The 16,646-nt window shown below is 48.4% G+C and overlaps 1 protein-coding gene across 3 annotated transcripts in view; it reads left to right on the top strand.

The window, feature by feature from the left end:
- LOC110521097 (pirin-like) overlaps positions 1–16,385 on the top strand; it is a 30,930-nt gene extending 14,545 nt beyond the window's left edge. For 2 of the 3 annotated variants that reach the window (XM_036982150.1, XM_036982148.1), the window contains 6 exons: positions 2,127–2,333; positions 8,507–8,591; positions 9,532–9,576; positions 15,663–15,745; positions 15,829–15,895; positions 15,999–16,385. In XM_036982150.1, coding sequence (XP_036838045.1) covers positions 2,127–2,333; positions 8,507–8,591; positions 9,532–9,576; positions 15,663–15,745; positions 15,829–15,895; positions 15,999–16,117 — 606 coding nt within the window. In that variant the 3' untranslated portion in view covers positions 16,118–16,385. The remainder of the gene's footprint in view (positions 1–2,126; positions 2,334–8,506; positions 8,592–9,531; positions 9,577–15,662; positions 15,746–15,828; positions 15,896–15,998) is intronic. The other variant, XM_036982149.1, reaches the window with a different exon arrangement.
- Positions 16,386–16,646: the final 261 nt, after the last annotated feature.

Genomic DNA, 16,646 nt, shown 5'->3' with positions numbered 1-16,646 from the left:
GAAGATAGACATCCACTAGCTACATATCACAGCACTGGGGAAGATAGACATCCACTAGGTACATATCACAGCACTGGGGAAGATAGACATCCACTAGGTACATATCACAGCACTGGGGAAGATAGACATCCACTAGGTACATATCACAGCACTGGGGAAGATAGACATCCACTAGGTACATATCACAGCACTGGGGAAGATAGACATCCACTAGGTACATATCACAGCACTGGGGAAGATAGACATCCACTAGGTACATATCACAGCACTGGGGAAGATAGACATCCACTAGCTACATATCACAGCACTGGGGAAGATAGACATCCACTAGGTACATATCACAGCACTGGGGAAGATAGACATCCACTAGGTATATATCACAGCACTGGGGAAGATAGACATCCACTAGCTACATATCACAGCACTGGGGAAGATAGACATCCACTAGGTACATATCACAGCACTGGGGAAGATAGACATCCACTAGGTACATATCACAGCACTGGGGAAGATAGACATCCACTAGCTACATATCACAGCACTGTGGAAGATAGACATCCACTAGGTACATATCACAGCACTGGGGAAGATAGACATCCACTAGGTACATATCACAGCACTGGGGAAGATAGACATCCACTAGGTACATATCACAGCACTGGGGAAGATAGACACCCACTAGGTACATATCACAGCACTGGGGAAGATAGACATCCACTAGCTACATATCACAGCACTGGGGAAGATAGACATCCACTAGCTACATATCACAGCACTGGGGAAGATAGACATCCACTAGGTACATATCACAGCACTGGGGAAGATAGACATCCACTAGGTACATATCACAGCACTGGGGAAGATAGACATCCACTAGCTACATATCACAGCACTGGGGAAGATAGACATCCACTAGGTACATATCACAGCACTGGGGAAGATAGACATCCACTAGCTACATATCACAGCACTGGGGAAGATAGACATCCACTAGGTACATATCACAGCACTGGGGAAGATAGACATCCACTAGCTACATATCACAGCACTGGGGAAGATAGACATCCACTAGGTACATATCACAGCACTGGGGAAGATAGACATCCACTAGGTACATATCACAGCACTGGGGAAGATAGACATCCACTAGGTACATATCACAGCACTGGGGAAGATAGACATCCACTAGGTACACTGGGGAAGATAGACATCCACTAGGTACATATCACAGCACTGGGGAAGATAGACATCCACTAGGTACACTGGGGAAGATAGACATCCACTAGGTACATATCACAGCACTGGGGAAGATAGACATCCACTAGGTACATATCACAGTACTGGGGAAGATAGACATCCACTAGCTACATATCACAGCACTGGGGAAGATAGACATCCACTAGGTACACTGGGGAAGATAGACATCCACTAGGTACATATCACAGCACTGGGGAAGATAGACATCCACTAGGTACACTGGGGAAGATAGACATCCACTAGGTACATATCACAGCACTGGGGAAGATAGACATCCACTAGGTACATATCACAGCACTGGGGAAGGAAAGGTGTAAATGTGAAGTTAATATCCTCCTGGAAACCAGTTAGTTCCAGTATTAAGTCCACATGGGTGATTTATTATGGAAATCATATGAGACAACACTGATTTCATGTATATTATACTGTACAATTCTCCTTTATGTGGTTAGTAATTGTGTTTTGTGTGTGTGTGTGTGTGTGTGTGTCTGTCCCTCTCTGTATCTGTGTATGTGTGTTTCTGTGTCCGTCTCTGTGTGTCTATGCCTCTCTGTATCTGTGTGTGTGTGTTTCTGTGTCCGTCTCTGTGTGTCTGTCCCTCTCTGTATCTGTGTGTGTGTGTTTCTGTGTCCTTCTCTGTGTGTCAATGTCTCTCTGTATCTGTGTATGTGTGTTTCTGTGTCCGTCTCTGTGTGTCTATGCCTCTCTGTATCTGTGTGTGTGTGTTTCTGTGTCCGTCTCTGTGTGTCTGTCCCTCTCTGTATCTGTGTGTGTGTGTTTCTGTGTCCGTCTCTGTGTGTCTATGCCTCTCTGTATCTGTGTGTGTGTGTTTCTGTGTCTGTCTCTGTGTGTCCTTGTCTCTTCATAAGTGGATGACGGCAGGTCGAGGGGTGGTCCATGCAGAGATGCCCGTGTCTGAGGAGCCCGTCCAGGGCCTGCAGCTGTGGGTCAACCTGAGGAGGGAGGACAAGATGGTGGAGCCCCAGTACCAGGAGCTGAAGGACAGCCAGGTCCCCAAGCCCAGCAGGGAGGGGGTCACTGTGGCCGTCATCTCTGGACAGGCCCTGGGGGTACAGGTGAGGAGCACCATACTAACCATAACCCTAGTTGTACAGGTGAGGAGCACCATACTAACCATGACCCTGGGTGTACAGGTGAGGAGCACCATACTAACCATGACCCTGGGTGTACAGGTGAGGAGCACCATACTAACCATAACCCTGGGTGTACAGGTGAGGAGCACCATACTAACCATAACCCTGGGTGTACAGGTGAGGAGCACCATACTAACCATAACCCTGGGTGTACAGGTGAGGAGCACCATACTAACCATAACCCTGGGGGTACAGGTCAGGAGCACCATACTAACCATAACCCTGGGTGTACAAGTGAGGAGCACCATACTAACCATAACCCTGGGTGTACAGGCCAGGAGCACCATACTAACCATAACCCTAGTTGTACAGGTGAGGAGCACCATACTAACCATAACCCTGGGTGTACAGGTGAGGAGCACCATACTAACCATAACCCTGGGTGTACAGGTAAGGAGCACCATACTAACCATAACCCTGGGTGTACAGGTCAGGAGCACCATACTAACCATAACCCTGGGTGCACAGGTGAGGAGCACCATACTAACCATAACCCTGGGGGTACAGGTGAGGAGCACCATACTAACCATAACCCTGGGTGTACAGGTGAGGAGCACCATACTAACCATAACCCTGGGTGTACAGGTGAGGAGCACCATACTAACCATAACCCTGGGGGTACAGGTGAGGAGCACCATACTAACCATAACCCTGGGGGTACAGGTGAGGAGCACCATACTAACCATAACCCTGGGTGTACAGGTGAGGAGCACCATACTAACCATAACCCGGGTGGTGGTAGTGGGTGTGGCCAGTTGTGCGGTTTTAGAGGCCCTCTTCTTGGCCGCAGAGACAAACTGCTGCTGTTTTAAAGCAAATTTCCTGCAATTCTATACATTTTGCCGCGGGGCAGAGAGAACATTGTGCTATTTTTTTTTAAAGCTAATTTCATGCCATTCAAAAAAAATGTGCCATAGGGCTGAGAGAAGATTTTAAAGCTAAATTCCTTCAATTCTACACATTTTATCATGGCTTATGCCTTGTTCTTATGCTATCTGAATGACTCAAACAGTATAACAAAATCAATGGGGGCCCCATGACATGATATTTCTTACATTTTGGATTCTCCCCGACTGTTTATTTTTTATTTGTGGGGATTGTTAGTTCTCAAAGGTAATCATTAAAATATATATATATATTGCTCTATTATATTTTCTACATATTTTATCTGGGTTTTAGTTATTTAAGTTTATACAAGTTCTTATGGATGTTTGTTCTAACTTCCACATGGCATCAACCAGTGTTTCCCCTATATGCGCTTAGCAGCGGTGCACCACGGGATGGTAAAATCATTTCTTATTTTTATATAAGTTTTTCGGTGGCGTCCACGAATTAGCAACGGCAGTACGCCGCTACTAAACGCATTTAGGAGAAACACTGGTTGATGTCATGTGGAAGTCATAACAAACAGCCATAAGAACATGTATAGATTTATATATTTCTCACCCTACAATGTAACGCATTTGTAATCACAGGTCCAAAACCACAGTGGATGAAAAGGGGGGGGGGGGGGGAGTTTATCATCTCCATCATTGTCATCATCATTGTTCCTTTGTCACTGTATTATACAGAATGAATACTTAGTGTCGGCTGTTGATATGATGTGCTGGGGTCTTGCCCATATCAAAGCCAGAAAACTTTATACAATACAATGACTGAGATGTTGAAAGCCTCAGGCCTAGATATGACTCGCCAGAAATCCCAACCAACCACAAGACATTCAGCTTCATCATGTGACGTTTGCAGGCAATTACGTCTTCACGAGTATCCATCCTCTTTCTCCCCCCCCCTCCTTCTCCTCCTTATTTTCTCTGTGTCTGTCTGCTGAGTTAGACGAGACAGGAAATGAGTTGCAGGTTTCTGGGGAAGTGGGTTTGTCATGTTTCAGATGTAAATTTGACCAGGGCCGGTTGGGTTTGAGGTTACTCTAGGGCAGGAGTGGAGACTGACAGACAGAGTTTCTAATGACGTCTATAAGGTTTGTCATTTTACAGATGAAAATGTGTTGAAGCTAAGAAAGGGGCGGGGCATCGCTGGGACCGTATTGCCTGGCGGGGTTACTCTAGGGCAGGAGTGGAGACAGACAGAGTTTCTAATGACGTCCATAAGGTTTGTCATTTTACAGATGAAAATGTGTTGAAGCTGGGAAACGGGTTGCCTCTGGTTACTACAGGGCAGGGGGAGACACTACAGACAGGCAGAGAGGCTAACGATGTCCAACAGGGTAATAGACAGGTAACTGTCAAAATAAAGGAAACACCAAAATAAAGGAAACACCAAAATAAAGTGTTTTAACATGTCATTGGGCTCCACGAGCTGCCAGAACAGCTTCAATGTAGATGTAGATTCTACAATGTAGATAGAATCTACAATGTAGATGTAGATTATACAGCTTCAATGTAGATTCTACAAGCTGAGGGATGCGACACCATTTTTCCACTAGAAAGTCCATAATTTTGTGTTTTGTTGATGGTGGTGGAAAACGCTGTCTCCGGCGTTGGTCCAGAATCTCCAGTAAGTGTTCAATTGGATTGAGATCTGGTGACTGAGACACAACACACATTATACAGAACCCTAAGCATGATGGGATGTTAATTCCTTAATTAACTCAGGAACCACACCTGTGTGGAAGCACCTGCTTTCAATATATTTTCTATTCCTCATTTGTGTTTCCTTCATTTTGGCAGTTATCTGTATGTAAATGTATTGGGACTGGGCTGGGGCTGGGTGGGACTGAGCTGGGACTGGGCTGGGGGTGGAACTGGGACTGGGGCTGGGGGGGACTGGGCTGGGGGTGGGACTGGGACTGGGGCTGGGTGGGACTGAGCTGGGGGTGGGACTGGGACTGGGTGGGACTGAGCTGGGACTGGGCTGGGGGTGGAACTGGGACTGGGGCTGGGTGGGACTGGGCTGGGGGTGGGACTGGGACTGGGGCTGGGTGGGACTGAGCTGGGGGTGGGACTGGGACTGGGTGGGACTGGGTGGGACTGGGCTGGGTGAGACTGGGACTGGGGCTGGGTGGGACTGGGACTGGGGCTGGGTGGGACTGAGCTGGGTGGGACTGGGGCTGGGTGGGGCTGGGTGGGACTGGGACTGGGGCTGGGTGGGACTGAGCTGGGTGGGACTGGGGCTGGGTGGGACTGGGACTGGGGCTGGGTGGGACTGGGGCTGGGTGGGACTGGGGCTGGGTGGGGCTGGGTGGGACTGGGACTGGGCTGGGTGGGGCTGGGTGGGACTGGGACTGGGGCTGGGTGGGACTGGGACTGGGGCTGGGTGGGGCTGGGTGGGACTGGGGGTGGGTGGGACTGGGACTGGGTGGGACTGGGTGGGGCTGGGGGTGGGACTGGGTGGGACTGGGTGGGGGTGGGACTGGGTGGGGCTGGGGGTGGGACTGGGCTGCACAGCTAAATTTGATTGGTAAAACACACTGTGATTGTTCAATTTCACACTTTTTAAGTGTTTATATGAGAACCACCAGAAAGTGTTGAATTTACACTTTTCAAAGTGTTGCCCTTTTAACACTGGTACTTTCCAACACCAGTGGCATTAAAATGTTACACTAACTCACTGTTATGGTGATCACTGAATAAACACTGAGAGTGTTCAATTTAACACTGGCCCAGTGTCTATACTGGTCCACACTTTCAGTGTTAAATGAGCACACTGCTTAGTGTAAAGCCTTATTCTCCAGAGTGCCTTGCCTTTCGAGTGACTTGTTGAGTTACGACCCATGCCTGTATCTGTTAGTGACAGAGACATGAGCAGCAGAAGTTTGATGAGAGTGGATAGAAATTCATTGTTTTAAACTAATTATGACAAATGTTAAAGAAATGTTGAGCAATGTAATAAAGTAATGACCTTTCAAATAAGTTATGTTATGCTGGCTTCCAAATTGTTAGCTACGCTAGCCTTACATCATTACAACAATTGCTTGTATGTGCTGGTATGTTAGCTAGCTACGTAATGTTAGTTGGCTACTAATACATTGAACTTTCCAGTACATTAACTATATGCTATCTAAGTTCCTACCCAACATTTATTAACTTGATTATTCACTTCATTCTTAGCTTAGCTAAGTGGTATATTCTTGGTGCGTACTGAAGTCGTAAGATGTCTATGCTAACAAACTAGCAAGAAGTTACATAGCAACAGCATCAACTTCCGGTAGACAGGCGAAGCGCTACTACACTCAACTGAAAGGATACCGTTTGTTTACAGTATACTAAAATAGACTTATATGATGTAGTATATATACTCGTTAAGTATGTAGTTTACAGTATGTTAGTACGGGTATTCAAACACAGCTATGGTTGATGCGTTCATCCATTTTCCGTCCTGTGGCCTTCACCAAGTGAGATCCTAAGCGATTATGTTATCATTATAATTGTATTATTTAACACAAAACAACACATAATTCACAAGGCCTTATTTTTGAGGGCTTCGTTTTACCCTAATAAAGTGGCCTGAAACTCATGGTTTACAGGAAAAATGTAGGCCTGCAAATCACATTATGCTGGCTTGCAAAGTGATGTGTAATTCCTATTGGAATCCAGCCAGAGTGGGGATATCCAACATTTTCTAATTTTTATTCACCTGCAACCTGATTCAGAATGACTGCTGGGATCGGAAGAATACCTTAAGCATCTAAACTGGATCAACCATTTCAGTAATGGGTGCAATGAATCCATATAACAGATTGGATTAGCTTAGAAAAATGTATGTTATTTATATTTAATTAATTCATCGATGTACATTCAAAAACAGAGATATTGAAACAAACAATTCTAAAAAAAAATCTAACTGCAGTAGAGCATGCTGGGAAATATGATAATGATGGCTGTGGTTTTAGTTCAACACTGGGTATTAACACCAACACTGGGTTTCTTCTAAACCAATGAGTGTTTAACACTTACAGAGCTACTTTAACACCTTAATCAACACTAGAAAAGTTACACTGAAAAATCAGCACCAGGTAACACTGACTAACACCCTGACCGAACAACAGTATTTTTTAACAACCGCAACACCAGCTGGGCGTTCAGTCCGTTCTTAGTAACACTAAGTAACACTACATCAACACCTAAACTGCTTAGACCAGGAAATGAACCCTGACCATTTACTGTGTGGTAGAGTTACTCTAGGACGGGAGAGGATACAGACAGCGAGACAGAGTAATGACTGGGTTTGGCCTGTCGCTGACTGACAGGGAGACAGAGTAATGACTGGGTTTGGCCTGTCGCTGACTGACAGGGAGACAGACTAATGACTGGGTTTGGCCTGTCGCTGACTGACAGGGAGACAGACTAATGACTGGGTTTGGCCTGTCGCTGACTGACAGGGAGTCGGGGTAATGACTGGGTTTGGCCTGTCGCTGACTGACAGGGAGTCGGGGTAATGACTGGGTTTGGCCTGTCGCTGACTGACAGGGAGACGGAGTAATGACTGGGTTTGGCCTGTCGCTGACTGACAGGGAGACGGAGTAATGACTGGGTTTGGCCTGTCGCTGACTGACAGGGAGACAGAGTAATGACTGGGTTTGACCTGTCGCTGACTGACAGGGAGACAGACTAATGACTGGGTTTGGCCTGTCGCTGACTGACAGGGAGACAGAGTAATGACTGGGTTTGACCTGTCGCTGACTGACAGGGAGACAGAGTAATGACTGGGTTTGGCCTGTCGCTGACTGACAGGGAGACAGAGTAATGACTGGGTTTGACCTGTCGCTGACTGACAGGGAGACAGAGTAATGACTGGGTTTGACTGCGGGTGATAAAGGGCAACTCCTCCAGCTGATCAGGGTGTTAAAAGAGGAACTGGGAAGGGTAACACCAACAGATCAGGGTGTTAGGTGTTAAAAGAGGGAGTGGGAAAGGTAACACCAACAGATCAGGGTGCTAGGTGTCTGTCTCGCAGAATCTGCAGACGGAGTATATAGACAAAGAATTTACACAAATAACATACAGCAATAAACACTATTCTTTGTAACACTCCATGAGAGAACTCAATGGTTGGGGTGCTGCCTGGAATGTTGGGGGTCAATGGAATGTTGGGGGTCAATGAAATACTATAAATGTCTTGTCCTGTTTTTTGTCCAGTCAAAAATCTTCACCCGGACTCCAACACTCTATCTGGACTTCAAGCTGGATGGAGGAGCCAAGCATGTACAACCAGTTCCTTCAGGTGAAACCATCTTTACTGAATAGGCCTTCTGTGGCTCTGGTCCAGGGCGTTACGTGCTCCTTGAAGAAAGCTCAAGCTGCATGTAACACCATGGACCAGAGCTTGGTCTACTGTAGCGATATTGTTCTGTGTGCTCCATTCATCCACAATCTGGCACTAAATCTGTTAACCTTTTCAGTAAAGTTAGCAGAACCTTTCAACTCAAACCCTAGCTAAGTGCTGTGTGGTGTGTATGACACACGCTTTCTCATTGTGGGAACTGTACTGTACCTGACGTTGGTTTGTAGTGGGAGAAAGTTGCTATCTACTGTCTGTGACAAACAGATGTCCTCCAGGGGTTGGGAGTCTTCTAAAGTTTATACAACTGGCTTGGTTTCCATGGTCACCCTGCCTGTACTCTATGGAGTCTGGTGCTGTGTGGTTGCTATGGAGTCAGTGGTGCTGTGTGGTTGCTATGGAGTCAGTGGTGCTGTGTGGTTGCTATGGAGTCGGTGGTGCTGTGTGGTTGCTATGGAGTCGGTGGTGCTGTGTGGTTGCTATGGAGTCGGTGGTGCTGTGTGGTTGCTATGGAGTCAGTGGTGCTGTGTTGAATGGTCACATTATACCATACGTAAGACGTTAAGTAGTCCATTACTTTGTGAGTGTGTGTGTGTGTGTGTGTGTGCGTGCACACAGTCAGTGGCTCCCACGTCATCGTATTACAGGGCCCTATGGTGGATTAGATATGAGACCATCTCAGTGTTATGGCCCACAGCTCACATGGCAAGACGTCGGTATACCAAGTGGTCAGACTCGCCCACCAAGTCACATCATTTAGAATATGAGGCTTTATAAATGTCGTGATTGTTGTGTATACTGTGACAGTTAACTTGTTAATGAGGTAACAAAATGCATTATCAATGCCAGTCCAAAACAACAGTTTTTCTATCATCTCTGCTAGGATGGACCTCGTTTATCTACACACTGGCAGGATCTGTCTGTCTTGGTGAGTTTCCTCTATTTAGTTCCTGTTGAACAGTTTTCCATTAGTTCCTAACTGCCCTGCAGCCTCATGTTGATGGTCACCCAGAACAGTGTTGTGTTTGGTAGTGGTTCAGAAACACTCTGCATCTTGTTGCTGTCCCTCGTCCAGAGAGAGAGACAATCAAACAGAGCAGGTGCATTTATTTAATAATGTTCCCTTCCTCTTCTCCTCTCCTCCGTCCTCTCTGGGATGTTCCCTTCCTCTTCTCCTCCGTCCTCTCTGGGATGTTCCCTTCCTCTTCTCCTCTCCTTCGTCCTCTCTGGGATGTTCCCTTCCTCTTCTCCTCTCCTCCGTCCTCTCTGGGATGTTCCCTTCCTCTTCTCCTCTCCTCCTTCCTCTCTGGGATGTTCCCTTCCTCTTCTCCTCCGTCCTCTCTGGGATGTTCCCTTCCTCATCTCCTCCGTCCTCTCTGGGATGTTCCCTTTCTCTTCTCCTCTCCTCCGTCCTCTCTGGGATGTTCCCTTCCTCTTCTCCTCTGTCCTCTCTGGGATGTTCCCTTCCTCTTCTCCTCCGTCCTCTCTGGGATGTTCCCTTCCTCATCTCCTCCGTCCTCTCTGGGATGTTCCCTTCCTCTTCTCCTCCGTCCTCTCTGGTATGTTCCCTTCCTCTTCTCCTTCGTCCTCTCTGGGATGTTCCCTTCCTCTTCTCATCTCCTCCGTCCTCTCTGGGATGTTCCCTTCCTCTTCTCCTCTCCTCTGTCCTCTCTGGGATGTTCCCTTCCTCATCTCCTCCGTCCTCTCTGGGATGTTCCCTTCCTCTTCTCCTCCGTCCTCTCTGGGATGTTCCCTTCCTCTTCTCCTCTCCTCTGTCCTCTCTGGGATGTTCCCTTCCTCTCCTCTGTCCTCTCTGGGATGTTCCCTTCCTCTTCTCCTCTCCTTCGTCCTCTCTGGGATGTTCCCTTCCTCTTCTCCTCTCCTCTGTCCTCTCTGGGATGTTCCCTTCCTCTTCTCCTCCGTCCTCTCTGGGATGTTCCCTTCCTCTTCTCCTCTCCTCCGTCCTCTCTGGGATGTTCCCTTCCTCTCCTCTGTCCTCTCTGGGATGTTCCCTTCCTCTTCTCCTCTCCTCCGTCCTCTCTGGGATGTTCCCTTCCTCTTCTCCTCTCCTCTGTCCTCTCTGGGATGTTCCCTTCCTCATCTCCTCCATCCTCTCTGGGATGTTCCCTTCCTCTTCTCCTCCGTCCTCTCTGGGATGTTCCCTTCCTCTTCTCCTATCCTCCGTCCTCTCTGAGATGTTCCCTTCCTCTCCTCCGTCCTCTCTGGGATGTTCCCTTCCTCTTCTCCTCTCCTCCGTCCTCTCTGGGATGTTCCCTTCCTCATCTCCTCCGTCCTCTCTGGGATGTTCCCTTCCTCATCTCCTCTTCTCTGTCCTCTCTGGGATGTTCCCTTCCTCTTCTCCTCTCCTCCATCCTCTCTGGGATGTTCCCTTCCTCTTCTCCTCTCCTCCGTCCTCTCTGGGATGTTCCCTTCCTCATCTCCTCCGTCCTCTCTGGGATGTTCCCTTCCTCTTCTCCTCTCCTCTGTCCTCTCTGGGATGTTCCCTTCCTCTTCTCCTCTGTCCTCTCTGGGATGTTCCCTTCCTCATCTCCTCTGTCATCTCTGGGATGTTCCCTTCCTCTTCTCCTCTCCTCCGTCCTCTCTGGGATGTTCCCTTCCTCTTCTCCTCTCCTCCGTCCTCCCTGGGATGTTCCCTTCCTCTTCTCCTCTCCTTGGTCCTCTCTGGGATGTTCCCTTCCTCTTCTCCTCTCCTCCGTCCTCTCTGGGATGTTCGTTCCCTTCCTCTTCTCCTCTCCTCTGTCCTCTCTGGGATGTTCCCTTCCTCTTCTCCTCCGTCCTCTCTGTAATGATCCCTTTCTCTTCTCCTCTCCTCTGTCCTCTCTGGGATGTTCCCTTCCTCTTCTCCTCTCCTCCGTCCTCTCTGGGATGTTCCCTTCCTCTTCTCCTCTCCTCTGTCCTCTCTGGGATGTTCCCTTCCTCTTCTCCTCTCCTCCGTCCTCTCTGGGATGTTCCCTTCCTCTTCTCCTCTCCTCCGTCCTCTCTGGGATGTTCCCTTCCTCTTCTCCTCTCCTCCGTCCTCTCTGGGATGTTCCCTTCCTCTTCTCCTGTCCTCCGTCCTCTCTGGGATGTTCCCTTCCTCTTCTTCTCTCCTCTGTCCTCTCTGGGATGTTCCCTTCCTCTTCTCCTCTCCTCTGTCCTCTCTGGGATGTTCCCTTCCTCTTCTCCTCTCCTCCGTCCTCTCTGGGATGTTCCCTTCCTCATCTCCTCTTCTCTGTCCTCTCTGGGATGTTCCCTTCCTCATCTCCTCTTCTCTGTCCTCTCTGGGATGTTCCCTTCCTCTTCTCCTCTCCTCCATCCTCTCTGGGATGTTCCCTTCCTCTTCTCCTCTCCTCCGTCCTCTCTGGGATGTTCCCTTCCTCATCTCCTCCGTCCTCTCTGGGATGTTCCCTTCCTCTTCTCCTCTCCTCTGTCCTCTCTGGGATGTTCCCTTCCTCTTCTCCTCTGTCCTCTCTGGGATGTTCCCTTCCTCATCTCCTCTGTCATCTCTGGGATGTTCCCTTCCTCTTCTCCTCTCCTCCGTCCTCTCTGGGATGTTCCCTTCCTCTTCTCCTCTCCTCCGTCCTCCCTGGGATGTTCCCTTCCTCTTCTCCTCTCCTCCGTCCTCTCTGGGATGTTCCCTTCCTCTTCTCCTCTCCTCTGTCCTCTCTGGGATGTTCCCTTCCTCTTCTCCTCTCCTCCGTCCTCTCTGGGATGTTCCCTTCCTCATCTCCTCCGTCCTCTCTGGGATGTTCCCTTCCTCTTCTCCTCTCCTCTGTCCTCTCTGGGATGTTCCCTTCCTCTTCTCCTCTGTCCTCTCTGGGATGTTCCCTTCCTCATCTCCTCTGTCATCTCTGGGATGTTCCCTTCCTCTTCTCCTCTCCTCCGTCCTCTCTGGGATGTTCCCTTCCTCTTCTCCTCTCCTCCGTCCTCCCTGGGATGTTCCCTTCCTCTTCTCCTCTCCTCCGTCCTCTCTGGGATGTTCCCTTCCTCTTCTCCTCTCCTCCGTCCTCTCTGGGATGTTCGTTCCCTTCCTCTTCTCCTCTCCTCTGTCCTCTCTGGGATGTTCCCTTCCTCTTCTCCTCCGTCCTCTCTGTAATGATCCCTTTCTCTTCTCCTCTCCTCTGTCCTCTCTGAGATGTTCCCTTCCTCTTCTCCTCTCCTCCGTCCTCTCTGGGATGTTCCCTTCCTCTTCTCCTCTCCTCTGTCCTCTCTGGGATGTTCCCTTCCTCTTCTCCTCTCCTCCGTCCTCTCTGGGATGTTCCCTTCCTCTTCTCCTCTCCTCCGTCCTCTCTGGGATGTTCCCTTCCTCTTCTCCTCTCCTCCGTCCTCTCTGGGATGTTCCCTTCCTCTTCTCCTGTCCTCCGTCCTCTCTGGGATGTTCCCTTCCTCTTCTTCTCTCCTCTGTCCTCTCTGGGATGTTCCCTTCCTCTTCTCCTCTCCTCTGTCCTCTCTGGGATGTTCCCTTCCTCTTCTCCTCTCCTCCGTCCTCTCTGGGATGTTCCCTTCCTCTTCTCCTCTCCTCTGTCCTCTCTGGGATGTTCCCTTCCTCTTCTCCTCTCCCCTGTCCTCTCTGGGATGTTCCATTCACTTCTCCTCTCCTCCATCCTCTCTGGGATGTTCCCTTCCTCTTCTCCTCTCCTCTGTCCTCTCTGGGATGTTCCCTTCCTCTTCTCCTCTCCTCTGTCCTCTCTGGGATGTTCCCTTCCTCTTCTCCTCTCCTCTGTCCTCTCTGGGATGTTCCCTTCCTCCTCTCCTCCGTCATCTCTGGGATGTTCCCTTCCTCTTCTCCTTTCCTCTGTCCTCTCTGGGATGTTCCCTTCCTCCTCTCCTCTGTCATCTCTGGGATGTTCCCTTCCTCTTCTCCTCTCCTCTGTCCTCTCTGGGATGTTCCCTTCCTCTTCTCCTTTCCTCTGTCCTCTCTGGGATGTTCCCTTCCTCCTCTCCTCTGTCATCTCTGGGATGTTCCCTTCCTCTTCTCCTCTCCTCCGTCCTCTCTGGGATGTTCCCTTCCTCCTCTCCTCCGTCCTCTGTGGGATGTTCCCTTCCTCTTCTACTCTCCTCTGTCCTCTCTGGGATGTTCCCTTCCTCCTCTCCTCCGTCCTCTCTGGGATGTCATGTCAACGTTGGGATGTAGCCTTCTGATCTGAAGCCAATAGCAACTCTAGGAATGGTTTAGGAATGGGACAAAATCCCACTTGAACCCTTCATGTTGTGATTCATGTTTCAGGGCAACCTTTCCCTATATAGTGCCCTATGGGGCCTGGCCAAAAGTAGTGCACTATGTAGGGAATAGGGTGCCATATGGGACACAGGAATAGATTGTATGTCTTATGGTACTATACCTGTAACAAATGGTTTCACCTACAGTCCTGTGACACCCTGCTATACAGAGTTGGACTGTTCCCTACAGTCCTGTGACACCCTGCTATACAGAGTTGAACTGTTCCCTACAGTCCTGTGACACCCTGCTATACAGAGTTGAACTGTTCCCTACAGTCCTGTGACACCCTGCTATACAGAGTTGGACTGTTCCCTACAGTCCTGTGACACCCTGCTATACAGAGTTGGACTGTTCCCTACAGTCCTGTGACACCCTGCTATACAGAGTTGAACTGTTCTCTACAGTCCTGTGACACCCTGCTATACAGAGTTGGACTGTTCCCTACAGTCCTGTGACACCCTGCTATACAGAGATGGACTGTTCCCTACAGTCCTGTGACACCCTGCTATACAGAGTTGGACTGTTCCCTACAGTCCTGTGACACCCTGCTATACAGAGTTGGACTGATCCCTACAGTCCTGTGACACCCTGCTATACAGAGTTGGACTGTTCCCTACAGTCCTGTGACACCCTGCTATACAGAGTTGGACTGATCCCTACAGTCCTGTGACACCCTGCTATACAGAGTTGGACTGATCCCTACAGTCCTGTGACACCCTGCTATACAGAGTTGGACTGTTCCCTACAGTCCTGTGACACCCTGCTATACAGAGTTGGACTGTTCCCTACAGTCCTGTGACACCCTGCTATACAGAGTTGGACTGATCCCTACAGTCCTGTGACACCCTGCTATACAGAGTTGGACTGATCCCTACAGTCCTGTGACACCCTGCTATACAGAGTTGGACTGTTCCCTACAGTCCTGTGACACCCTGCTATACAGAGTTGAACTATTCCCTACAGTCCTGTGACACCCTGCTATACAGAGTTGAACTATTCCCTACAGTCCTGTGACACCCTGCTATACAGAGTTGAACTGTACCCTACAGTCCTGTGACACCCTGCTATACAGAGTTGGACTGTTCCCTACAGTGTTTGTCTATACAGGACACGTTAATTCTGTCCTTTTTCATGTGTAAAAATTTAACGTTTCTTTTGTTTGTCAATGGGAAGCACATATTTGAATAGGAGGAGTTGTATTTTCATTATGATAGATGTTAGCTAGCGTGAGAAGGAGTTATTTCACGCTCTTCACTCATTTAGAAAGGGCTTTTGTTACATTTCACTCATAGTTGATATTTGTTTCTACAGGAAGTTGCATTATGATCTGATTAAATGGAATCGTTGCTTCGTAGGATCTCACGGAAAACTCCTTTTTAATTGTAGACAGATGTTTTGAAACCAGAATCAAGTTGAACCGTTCGCTGTAACTAAGATTAAGGTGGGTTTGAACCGAGATGCCACTGAATCGACAGAGTGTGTAGTCTGTAAGGCAAATCAAGCACAGCTGTGTCTGAAAAATACATCCACCACAACTTGAAGCGTTTGGCGTTTCTGCATTTCTGTTGACCTTTAGTATTCAGATGAAGGAAGCAGACTTCACCATGTCAGATGGAGAGGAAATGCACATTTTCTTTGGTTCTTGATTGCAGTGTTTCCCTCGGGTTAAAATCTCGACAGAAATTCCTCAAATTAAAGTTGTATTGTTTGCCATTTCTTTTGAGGTAATAATCTTGTTTTCATCCCAGGCGGGCCGTCTGTAGAGTTTATTCTGTTTTCCATTGCTCTTTCAGGTCCAGATGCAGAGCAGCAGAAAGTGGAGCCACATCACACCATCGTGTTTGATGATGGAGACTGCATAGCCGTAGAAAACAAGGTAGGCTGTCTGAACTTCTTACAGACTCCTAACACAGTTTTCGGGAATTGTAAATTTACTACAACTCAAACTCCTTTCTCCAGACATCAGAGGTTTGCCATTTTGTCTTGATTGCGGGACAGCCGATCAATGAGCCGGTGGTCCAGCATGGTAAGACCTTCATTTCTTTACATCACTGACCTCCAGTCAGTTACCACAGTATTGGATCGTTCATGTGTAACGTGACACACTACACTTTCCTTGTTCTCTCCAGGTCCGTTTGTGATGAACACGGAAGAGGAGATCAACCAGGCAGTCAGAGACTACAGGACAGGGACCAATGGGTTCGAGAGGGCTACGTCTTGGAGGTCTAAGATCAGGGATTCCTTCTGAGAATCGGCAGACATCTTCTAATCATGTTATAGGTCTTGTCTTGTTTTGGTCATGTGACCCAAGTGTATTTTAATCATGAACCAGCTTGATGTGTTGTTTGTCTCTTTTTAAATCATTAAGTTGTCATTTTATACTGGTTTTCTTTTTCTGAAATAGATGTTTTGTTACTGTGCCTCCAAACCATTAAACTGAAATGTAAATGATGAAAAAGGCTCTTTTAATTTAACCTCAATAAAACTATCCTGCCGTGATGTCTCCAGAAGCGATCTAATGGAACCACTGATTAGTTCCAGTCATTATGTCCTTGGACAGACCTCAGAGGAGATGCAGGTATCTGTTACGAGAAGGAGGGAAACCAACCACGTCTCACATTTCAGGGCCATTTGCATCTGGCAGAATGACGTCTCATACTGCGAAACAGCGGGTCTCCCCTCCCTCTCTATCACATCTCCTGTTTCTCCCTCCTCCTCCCTCCCTCTCTATCACATCTCCTGTTTCTCCCTCCTCCTCCCTCCCTCTCTATCACATC

Source organism: Oncorhynchus mykiss, chromosome 7 (assembly GCF_013265735.2).
Source record: "Oncorhynchus mykiss isolate Arlee chromosome 7, USDA_OmykA_1.1, whole genome shotgun sequence".
Lineage (NCBI taxonomy): Eukaryota > Metazoa > Chordata > Actinopteri > Salmoniformes > Salmonidae > Oncorhynchus > Oncorhynchus mykiss.
The sequence above is the reverse complement of the archived record's forward strand: the minus strand, read 5'-3'. Positions and strand labels throughout refer to the sequence as shown.